The sequence below is a fragment of the Macaca thibetana genome, chromosome 15 (genome assembly GCF_024542745.1).
Source record: "Macaca thibetana thibetana isolate TM-01 chromosome 15, ASM2454274v1, whole genome shotgun sequence".
Classification (NCBI taxonomy): Eukaryota; Metazoa; Chordata; class Mammalia; order Primates; family Cercopithecidae; genus Macaca; species Macaca thibetana.
The window spans coordinates 59,178,908-59,190,609 of NC_065592.1; the positions used below are offsets into that span (position 1 = coordinate 59,178,908).

The window sequence follows — 11,702 nt, forward strand, 5'->3', positions numbered from 1 at the left end:
GAATGATGCAAGCTCATTCCTTATTCAAAGGGAGAGTAAGAATTTTCTCAATTATAAAGTTGAGGGGCATGATCTGATAGGAGGAATAAATTAGTAAAACTGACAACTTACTCTAAGGAGTTAATGTACCTTCAAACAGGAAAGTTTTTCCAGATTTCCCTTAAAGTGCTACAGTCAGATAGGGTGACTCACTTCCATGTGACCTGCAGTAAGTAGAGTGAGGGACGAGTCAGGAGGTCCTGGGAGGTTGCACAGGCTGGAGGCAAGGGACACATCCTGCCCCTTTCTCTCCCCAGAGCTGCCCATTGACCCAAGAGGACATGTCCTGCCTGAAGCTGGGAGTATTTCCCCTCTCTAAGATATGAAAGTTAAAGAAATGGGCTCATTCCAGTATTGGGGTCCGTTCTTTCCAGGAAATTTCCTCCTTTTAGCTCTGAAGAAAAAGCTGGTTGAAGGAGACAGACTTATACAGAGAACAAACCTGGCCACTGTCTCTAGTTTTGACACGTGGGTGGCTCTCTCACAGTGTGAAGTTACCCTTGATACCCACAAAAGCCAAAGAGATCAGGGAACTTAAGGCAAAAGAGAGCAGAGCTCCAGATGCAAGAAGGACGCACCCATGACTCTTGGGGTTCATGAGGAAGACAGAAGACTCCATGTAGTGCGGGGGTCTGTGGCATCTTTTTTTTTTTTTTTTTTTTTTTTTTTTTTGCATTCTTCAAGGAGTCCCAGGCTTTCTAGAAGTCTTCTCTACATCCCTTTATGTGGTAACCAGAACTCTGATGTCTCTGCTTAGTAATTTTCCATCCCATCCACTGACCACCAAATGCAGACGCAGGGGCTTGTTGATGATAAGAGAGACCCAGATGGAGGATTGAAAGTGGCAGAAGGAAGGAGGGGCAGAAGTAAATGGAAGAACAAGTCTTAAAGGAGTCAGACTGGGGAGGTCTTAAGCTTCCCAAAAAGGCCAATAAAGTTTTACATGTTTTATGTGTTTTTATTTTTTTTTACTGGCAAAAGTCATGCCTACAAGAAAGGAAGCAAACAGAGGAATCAAATATATAATTTAAAAAGGTTTAAGTTTACTGAAAAAAGTTCCCATGGGATAAACAGGAGTACAGGTAGAAAATCAGAAAGACTCAAAAAATGGTAGCCTGGATATCAGCTTTAAATTAAGCTATTATTTGACCACAAAGCTCTTTAAAAAAATACTTTTAAATCCCTTATCAGATTTCAGCAAGAAAAAACAACCAACATTTCTAATGTTTGAAACTTTCTGCTTTTTCTTCCTCTTCTTTTAAAAGAAAGATACCTACCAAGTGACTCAGAACCAAAACCAAGTCTTTTATGACTTAACCAAGGATACATGAGACATCTTCAAAGAAATGCAAAGATGCAGCCCTCTCAACATTCAAAGCTACCGCCACAAATAGCCAAAAGAAAGAGAGATTTAGATACCTTGCGAGCTGGCAATAGGAAATATGTAAGCTTTTAATGGGAGCCTCCAACTTTTTGTTTGGCCCCCTTCACACACCAAAGTTTTTCCTGACAGGCAGCAAGCCAAGTCAGGTTCTCAGGACACAAAACAGGAAAATCACAGCTGTCCGTTGAAGGGATAGGATCAATAACAAATGGGTCCCTTAAATCCAAATTTACGTAAGAGAACAATTCAAACAAATGATCCCCTGCTGATCAGCATTTGGAAAGTAAGAAATAAAGGTAAATTTTTACCTTTAGTTCTTGACCAGAAACTACAGGCAGAGATTCAGAACTCACCTTGGTAAAAATTTTTACCTTTGGCCGGGTGCGGTGGCTCAAGCCTGTAATCCCAGCACTTTGGGAGGCCGAGACGGGCGGATCACGAGGTCAGGAGATCGAGACCATCCTGGCTAACATGGTGAAACCCCGTCTCTACTAAAAAATACAAAAAATTAGCCGGGTGAGGTGGCGGGCGCCTGTAGTCCCAGCTACTCGGGAGGCTGAGGAAGGAGAATGGCGGGAACCCGGGAGGCGGAGCTTGCAGTGAGCTGAGATCACGCCACCGCACTCCAGCCTGGGTGACAGAGCGAGACTCCGTCTCAAAAAAAACAAAAAAAATTTTTTTTTTTACCTTTATTTGCCAGCTCTTTATCAGTTGTCCCAGGACCTCGTCAGTAGGTGAGTCAGATGCTTGAGGTATCCCATCTTCATCATCAGAACTATAGGGGCAGAAATAGTGTTTCTTTCCTTCCTATCAAAAGGGTCACAGCCCGGTTAATAAGAGAGGCTAATAAGACAGGTTAATAAGAGAGAAGCATAACACATTTATTTAATCATCATTTTATATAACTATGGAAGCCTTCAAAACGAAGACCCAAAGTATAGAAAAAAACTATCCCTTTTTATGCTTACGTTCCATGAAGAATGGACAGCTGTGTAGAAATGTGATTAGATAAAAAGGGCATCATCTAATGCTAATATTCTGAGTAGGGAAACCCAGCAAGGCATTTCTGGTCAGCTACTTCTTGGCCTCTCCATGCACCATTCCTTCCTCCTGGGTATGTGGCCGAGACCTTTTTGGAATAAGGGTCTTAGTACCTATAATCAAACAAGGTAGGTTAGAGAATTTCTTTATGACCAGTTCAGTTCTTACACTCAAAAGTGATGGAAAGTTAGAGCAATATTTTCAGATTTTTATGGCTGGCTTTGGGGAAAAAGGGCTCTGGTTTCTATTACCAGCCTTGGGAAAGAGAGTTTCTAGTTTTTATGGCTGGCCTCGGGAGATGAGGAGTGACAAACAGGAGGGCAGGAGAAGGCCAGAGAGAAACTTTGCTTCTGAGGCTGCTTCTGAGACCTTCACTTTGTCGTATTATTTTCTGAGCTTCAATAGGAGTGAAGAATGAGATCCAGAAAAGCTGGGGAAGAAGGAGGGAACTATGCTGGGTATTGGAATCAGCAAATGAATAGTATGTATATTTCACTTAGGTTTAAGAAAATAAACTCTTCCAGATTTTTCTGTAAGATACCGTATCCTGACTGAATATATACATGAGACTTATCTTCAGTATGAAGGTGACTATTTTTCAGTTTTCCCCAGAATACTCCAAGAATTCTGCTTTTTATATTATATGTGTTATGGAGATTTGGGAAAGTATTCCCTTTTCTGTTCTTTCTTTTTTTCTTTGATGGCATCTCGCTCTGTCACCCAGGCTGGAGTGCAGTGGCACCATCTCAGTTCACTGCAACCTCTGCCTCCAGGGTTCAAGAGATTCTCCTGCCTCAGTCTCCCAAATAGCTGGGATTATAGGCACCTATCACCACGCCTGGCTAATTCTTGTATTTTTAGTAGGGATGGGGTTTACAATGTTGACAAGGCTGGTGTTGAACTCCTGAACTCAAGTGATCCACTCACATCGGCTTCCAAAGTGCTGGGATTACAGGCGTGAGCCACCGCACCCAGTCCCTTTTTTAATGTATATATATTAATTAAGGAAATAATAACTATATATTTATAAAATAAGAAAATATCTGTATATATACATGTGTATATATATGTACATATATATCACAATGTGTGATATGCATGTGTGTATATATGTACAGATATATATATATCACAATGTGTGACCTGAGGGATACATTTAGAGAATCCTCTGCAATTTCAGGCTCTTCCTTGCTGCTACCTCAAGAATTCACACAGACTTCCTGTTGGAACATCTCAATGAAAATATGTTGCTGATTACAAAAATACATCTCAAATCATAACAAAATTGATACACTTTGAATGAATAAACCTCACTAGTTCTCTGGTAACAACACTGTTCTTTCACACTCATTAGCTCTTATGAGACCTCTTTTTTGATACCAAGGCAGAATTTTTACTATTAAGTGGAAGAACTGTCAAGATCATAATTCAAAGTGACAATGAGAATATTATTTGTTAATGTTTGAAGTCTAATAATAGGAATGATCTGTGAAACTAAGATTGTACCATTAATAGTTGTTTAATGCACTATTAAATACGAACTTGTTCTGAATACTATTAAATTCCAGTCAAGATTGGTCAGTCTGCCTGTCCCCTGGAGTCCCACACGTTGTGTATGGAGAGGGTGATTCTAGAGGCTGGTCTGCACAGTGGTCTATAGGCAAGGAATACATCTCTCTATATATCCCTATAACCGTCAATTCCCCAAAATCCATGCCCTGACAGAAGCCAGAAACTGATTCTCTTTGTAATAGACCAAGGGTAAGGAACAGGCTTGTGACAGCATTAGCATCTTTACTTGCCAAGAAGTATACTTTTTGCAGCATAAAGAGAAATGCCCAGAAGTGATGGGTTTCTGCATAGATCAGAAATTGGCCCTCCAGTCTTGGTGGCTGCCCTTGTCACCTTTGGCTACCAGGGGCTGTGTTACCCTGAGAGGTTTTCAGGAGACTGCGCATAAACTAGATTCTGCTTTCTCTTTCCTTTTCATTAAGTTACTATTACGTCATATTCAACAGAAATTCAGGAAATCCTCTCTTGCAGATGGTTCTGCAAAACCTAGAAATTCGATTTCACTTCTGCTTAGCACTTGTGGCATTCTGATCTTTAGGGAAACCATCAAGCTGAAACCACAACAGAACAGAAAACAGCTCTGTGTGAATGGGCAGGAAGGTGAAGGGAGTAAAGCCAGAGAGAGAATGTGCCAGGTGCCATCATCAGTCAAGAAACATCACGTGTCTTCTGCACACCAATCTGTATGATTGTTCTCCTGTCTCAGGTATTTATACAAGCCACCATTTCCTGACTGAATATAAATAGGACACATTGAAGTGAGGAATGACCATTTTTCAGCCTCTACAGTTCATGACAGAATCTGTGGGGTTTTTTTGTTGTTGTTGTTGTTTGTTTGTTTGTTTTTAGGCTGCTTCCTTTGAAAGTCAGTTCCTGAAAGGTACAACGCCACAGATTCTAAAAATTTTATAGAAAGACAAATACTATTCCCACCTACAGCTGTATGAAGAAAAGGAGGAAAATACTTATCATCATTTAACTCCTTGAGTAAGGCATGATCTCAGCTTACTGTAACCTCCACCTCCTGGGTTCAAGCAATTTTCCGGCCTCAGCCTCCCGAGTAGCTGGGATTACAGATGCCCACCACCACGCCCAGCTAATTTTTGTATTTTTAGTAGAGACGGAGTTTCACCATGTTGACCAGGCAACATGGTGGAAGATATTGTGGTAGGTACTTTAAACTGCATGTGTTCCTTTATGAGCACAACTATAAAGATTTTCCGAATCCATTTTATTTATGAGAAAACTGAGGCTCAAACAGATTAAGTTTCTTAACACCACACATACATGCAAGCAGAATGAAATTTCAATGTCAAATTCTTTGTGATGTAATGCAAATTATGGGTGATTTTGTCAGTTTTGTATTGAGTTTCAGTTATAATGTGTTTTTTTTTTTTTTTTGGAGATGGAGTCTTGCTCTGTCGCCTAGGCTGGAGTACAGTGATGCAATCTTAGCTCACGGCAAGGTCCGCCTCCTGGGTTCATGCCATTCTCCTGCCTCAGCCTCCTGAGTAGCAGTGCCTGCCACCATGCCCGGCTAATTTTTTGTATTTTTTAGTAGAGATGGGGTTTCACTGTGTTAGCCAGGATGGTTTCGATCTCCTGACCTCACAATCTTTCTGCCTTGGCCTCCCAAAGTGCTGGGATTACAGGCGTGAGCCACCGCGCCTGGCCCAGTTATAATTGTTAAATCTTTTTTTTCCTTGGGAGTTCTACACAGAGTTCTTGCTGTCTGAGTTTCCATGGTTCATGCTGTATTTTCAGCTGGTTATAACCAATTTTTTCTTTATCTTAAGTATTGAGACAGAGATTCTTTGATCCTCTTTTCATTATTAATTTGTGAAGGAAATTTTCAGTCTTTATGCTGATGGCAATTTAGTTATTTTTGGATTGGCATAAGATTGTAATATTCATAACATCAGGAAAAGTTACCAAGAAGTTATATATGAGCTCTACCAGAAAATAAAATGTGTTAAAACCTGCAGTAAAATTATAGTAAACCAGTGTCACAATTACGCAAGTTAAGTGACTTAATTAGTAAAGCCAGTAGGTCCAGGAATCATTATTATCAGTATTAATTAAACATTGTGATGACGGATTGAATTAGTTATCTATTCTCATCTAGAGAATTAAGGCAGCTTTACTGATATTCAAAGTAGTATTTATTTAAAAAATGAAAAATTATTATTGTAATTAAATGTTTTAATTTAACATAAATATACTAAACATATCAATATGGTTGCCGGTACATCAGTTACATGAAATCTATCCAGAAAAACTACACTGCAAAAAAAGAAAAAAAAACTGTGTACAAAAACAATAATCCACATTCTTTTCAATTCCATTCTATTTCCATCTTCGCTTCAGAGTCACTAACTTCTCTCACTTGGATCCTACTCCAGTATGACTTCTACTTATTAATTCCACCAAACCAGCTCTCTCACTAAGATTGCCAATGCCATCTATTTCCCAATTATTGGGCAGTTTTAATCCCTATCTTGGGCAAATCTACTGATTCATCTTCCCAGCACATTTATCTTCTTAAATAGACTTTATCACAGTATCAGTCCATTGTTGCACTGCCTCAAAGAAATAACTGAGACTGGGCAAATTTTAAGAAAAGAGGTTTAATTGCCTCACAATTCTGCAGGCTATACAGGAAGCATGGCAGCATCTGCTTCTGGGGAGGCTTCAGGGAAGAAGGTAAAGAGAGAGCAAGAGGAAGGGTAGGGGGAGGTGCCACACACTTTTAAACAACTAGATCTCGGGAGAGCTCACTATCACCATGGCAGCACCAAGGGGGATGGTGTTAAACCATGAGAAACAGCTATGACCCAATCACCCCACACCAGGCTCTACCCCAACATTGGGGATTGCAATTCCACATGAGATTTGGGCAGGGACACAGATCCAAACCATATTAATCACCAATCTCTCTTGTTGTCAGTCTAATATAAGGGACTCCACCTCTGTTTCCTTTGTGTCTCTTTTCTTCCCTCACTTTAAAGGTAGAAGGTCCTCAGAATCATGCTTAAGTCCTTTTCTCGCTCTACCCTCTCTCCACACATGAGCACTTCCATTTCTGGGATTTTGCTTGCCATATATGAACCCCTAGCAATTGCATTCCTTGTAAGTTGCAAACTCATATATCCAACTGGCAATAGAGGATATCTCTGTTTATTTTTATTTCCTCACATATCTCAGTTTACCTGCTTCTGAGAGAAATTATTGGTTGTTCTTTCTTATCATTATAGTATTTGGGATAACTGCTATTAAGTATGATTACCATTTTTAGTTTTATTCCATGCAAAAATAAAATATGCAGGAGAGTAGGAAGTAGATTTGTTATGGTCACTTTTATATCTTGAGTACAACATACAACCTGATTTAGAGAAAGGTCATTTTTACTTATATCTTGCATATAATAATAATAAGTAAATAAAGTATACCCTTTATTCTCTAATCAGGTTGCACAGTCAGGCTAGGAATTTCATATTAAAGGATGAACACATACAGGAAGTTCCTATAGTAAAAGTTTAATGAACGACACAAAATAATGGATTGAGTAAATATAAGGAACATGTTTTATTACACTAACCACAGCGTAAAGATACACATGACATTAGATGAACAAAAATAATTTAAATCTTATAAATAGTTAAATAAATATTTAAATAGATAAATCAATTTATCAGCATGATCATAGTTATAGCAGGAGTGAGAGTCTTTGAAATGGCAGAATTCATGAAAGTGTGAGCTGGTGTATGAGTCAATAAGAATTGTTTTCATGTTGGACCAGGTGTTATTCCTTCCTCCTTAATCTTTCTTGCAAGTTTGTTGATAAAGAGAAGGATCTCATGATTTCTGCTCTGACAACCTCCCAGGCACAAGGGCTGTATTTCTTCTCTGTCAGATAGAGAGTGATTCTTCGGAAGTATTTCTTCACAGCCAAGGTGGAGTCCGCATTCATCAGGGGAGTTTCTCCCACCCTCTCCTGCTGCATGACACAGGCTTCCAAGTCATTCAGCTGCTGGTAGAGTTCAGTGCAGAATTTGTCTAGGAGGTCCTCATCCCAAGCAGCAGATGAGTCTTTTGTGGTAAAGAGGTTGAAGGTCTGCTGGATCAGCTCATGGAGGACAGAGATGGCTGGAGCCTTCTGGAACTGGTTGCCATCAGACTCCTGCTGGGGAAATCCAAAGTCATGTCTGTCCATCAGACAGGAGGAAGGAGAGATTCTGCTCATCTGTGCCAGGAGCATCATGGTCTTCCTGTTATCCAGGCTGTGGGTCTCAGGCAGATCACAGCCCAGAGAGCAACTTGACTTGCTGCTGAGCACCACCAGGGCCATCAGTAAAGCAAAGGGCAAGGCCATCATAGATATTGCAGATGCTTCTGGGCTTGCTGAGATGGGTAACTCTGAACCTTGGGCTCTAGGTTCTCTGAAGGCCTTGCTTTGAGCTGATGCCTTAAATAGGGAACATACTGATTTCCACTTTCTTAATGCTCCTGGGCCACTTTCCATTTCTGTTTTTGCTTTCCTTCATGCAGTCTTTACATGAGTTCAGAGCTGTGTTTCTCAAACGTTTTGTTTTTCATTATTGTCTCCCTCATCTTGTTTCCAGAGACTTTTTAGATATCTTTTTCTTAATTGAACCCACCGTGAAAATTTAACAACACAGATATAATATGTATCTATTTATATACTATATGTATATCTCTATACTCAAAAAGTACAAAGTTTAATCTTTGTCTTCAATGCGGGTTTAAAAATAACCAAATGAGGCCGGGCGCGGTGGCTCAAGCCTGTAATCCCAGCACTTTGGGAGGCCGAGACGGGCGGATCACGAGGTCAGGAGATCGAGACCACCAGAGACCATCCTGGCTAACACGGTTCAAACCCCGTCTCTAAAAAATACAAAAAGAAATTAGCCGGGCGTGGTGGCGGGCGCCTGTAGTCCCAGCTAAGGCTGAGGCAGGAGAATGGCGTGAAGCTTGCAGTGAGCCGAGATCGCGCCACTTCCAAACAGAGCTAGGCTCCGTAAAAAAAAAAAAAAAAAAAAAATAACCAAATGAAAAATTTAAGCTAAAAGTTTTTAAAATCAATTCAAATTTATCTTAACTTTATAACTAAATTTGCTTATGGACTTCAATGTAATTTATTTACTGATATAAATTATACTGTGGACCTGGTGAGATGGCTCACGCCTGTAATCCCAGCACTTTGAAAGGCCAAGGCGGGTGGATCATGAGGTCAGGAGTTCAAGACCAGCCTGGCCAAGATGGTGAAACCCCATCTCAACTGAAAAAAACAACAACAACAAAAAAAAAACTAGCTGGGCATGGTTGTGGGCACCTGTAATCCCAGCTACTCAGGAGGCTGAGGCAGAGAATTCCTTGAACCCATGAGGTGGAGGTTGCAGTGAGCTGAGATTGCGCCACTGCACTCCAGCCTGGGTGACACAGTGAGACTCTGTTTCCAAAAACCAACAAATAAATTGTAGTGTATTAAATTACATAAGCAAATTAACAAATTATAAACATTTTCTAATGTTTATAGATAAACATTATATATCTAAGTAAAGAATACTTAAAAATTATTTGAAAGTGATAAACACTTAAGAATTTAAAATATTTTTATCATTTATTTTTAGTGTACTTAAGTTTTTTTTAGATTTGATTACTGCTGAATTTCACCAAACATTTAAATAGAACCAAATCTTTGAAAAAATTAAGGAGGAATACTTCCAAACTCCTTTTATGAAGCCAGAATTACCTTGATACCAAAGCCAGAGATGGACATTATAAGAAAAAAAAATTACAAGCCAATATTCCTGATGAACACAGATGCAAAATCATCCACTAAGTAGTTGTAAATGAAATTCAAAAGCACTATAAAAGGATCATTTATTATGATCAAACTTGATTTATTCCTAGGATGCAAGAATATTTTAATATGTTGGAATCAAAAAATACCATACACCTTATTTACAGAATAAAAAGATTAAAAATCACAACTATTTTTATGCCTGCCTAAAATTATTTTGACGAAGTTTAAAATCCATTTCTAATACAATTTATAACAAATTAGGTATAGAAAGAATATACTTCACAATAAAGAGATACAATCCTTATTAGCTATAAGATAAGCCATTGGCTAACACTATAATCAATGGTGAAATGTTGGAATCTTTTTTTTTGAGATTTATTATAAGATAAAGATGCCCACTCTCACTACTTCTTTCAACACAATACTGGAAATCCTACTCAGAATATTAGAGAAGAAAATAAGGGGGCATTTAAATGAGAAAGAACAAGGTCTTATTTTCATGGAGATTAATGCTCAGGTTTTTACAGGTTAGATTTAACATCATGAAAGCTGGTACCATCCAGCAATCAGAGGAACTGTCCCTGAGGACACAGGACTTCAGGGACATCAATTATTAAGAGGCTACATGAAAGCAGAAATGCTCCTGGATGTTTCCATTGTCTAGACATAAAGTTTCAACAGATCAACCCCAGCAAGTAAAGGCACATCCCTGACTACTTGACTACTGTGGGTGATGAGCTTTTCACCCAAAGCAGAGATGTGAAAACTGACAGGTTTCAAAGACCCCCCCAAGTGCTCCATACCTTGAAAGTCACTCCCACAAAGCTAAAACACCAACTGTTCCTGAGGGATCAGGTCATCATCTGTGTCTTTGAGACACTGGCCAGTCAGGCTTCAGTTAACATGAGGCCAGTGATTTTAAGTGTAAAATGCCTAAACCATCATACTAATTAGGTAGATATTTGGAGGCCTGTGCACTTAAATGGGTTGGTGAAATGTCACACCAGACACATGACTGGGAATGGGTGTTTTCTCCTCTGCTTTTAGCAGCACCTTGGTAATCCAGTAATTGCCCTCCCTCATGCCTCCACATCCATATCTGCGAAAAAGGTACTGGTGAGTGGGACATTTTTATGAAGCCGTAGCCCATGGTTACTCCCTGCAAAGCTCTGAATTTGTGCATCCCCAGGCCAGGGGGTGAGTGTCTTTCAAAGGTGGCTGAACTTGCGCTCTGCTTGGAGAGAGTGGAGGGAAGCAGCACAGTGGATAGCATCTGGGACCTCAGGCCTTTTCCCACAGCCACTTAGGAAAGCAGGTGGCTCCAGGGGCTGGAGAAGGTATGAGGCTCTGGAAAGACCCCAGGTGCTTATAATTGTGACACACTGACTCCCTTAGCTGCGGGCTTCCTGCTCGTCATGTTGGAAGTTTGATTTCTCACAGACCAACAAAGGCCCCAGTCGCCTCTCCCAGCCTCTGTGGCAGGGTTGTACTTAACTTTTAATTTTGTTGCATGTGAGAAATTTTTTAACTTCACTAGCTGCTGGTCACCTAAATATTGTCAAGGCTTTTTTCTTCAATGCTTGACCTAATTATTAATGTATTGAACAACTTTAGTAGAATAAAATATAAATTATTCTCAAAGCCCACAACACAGTTAGAAATGCTAAGGATCAAAAATAAGCAACATCTATAAGATGGCCAGTGACAAACCATATGTATGCAGAGCACACGTCTCTTGATATGACTTTGAGATCTAGTAAGCCTTGGAAAGTATTGCAGTCACAGCCACCCATTTGCTGTAGGTTTGTAACACTGAACTTATATATATTTTGTGTATCT

General features: G+C 39.7%; 1 protein-coding gene across 1 annotated transcript; it reads right to left on the reverse strand.

The window, feature by feature from the left end:
- Nucleotides 1-7,599: 7,599 nt before the first annotated feature.
- Nucleotides 7,600-8,477, reverse strand: LOC126937609 (interferon alpha-1/13-like). Its single transcript, XM_050761160.1, has one exon. The coding sequence runs from the start codon at nucleotides 8,409-8,411 to the stop codon at nucleotides 7,839-7,841; it is 573 nt and encodes a 190-aa protein (XP_050617117.1). The 5' UTR covers nucleotides 8,412-8,477; the 3' UTR covers nucleotides 7,600-7,838.
- Nucleotides 8,478-11,702: the final 3,225 nt, after the last annotated feature.

Coding starts and splice junctions, on each gene's coding strand:
- LOC126937609 (XM_050761160.1), bottom strand. CDS start 8,411: ATGATGGCCTTGCCCTTTGCTTTACTGATGGCCCTGGTGGTGCTCAGC.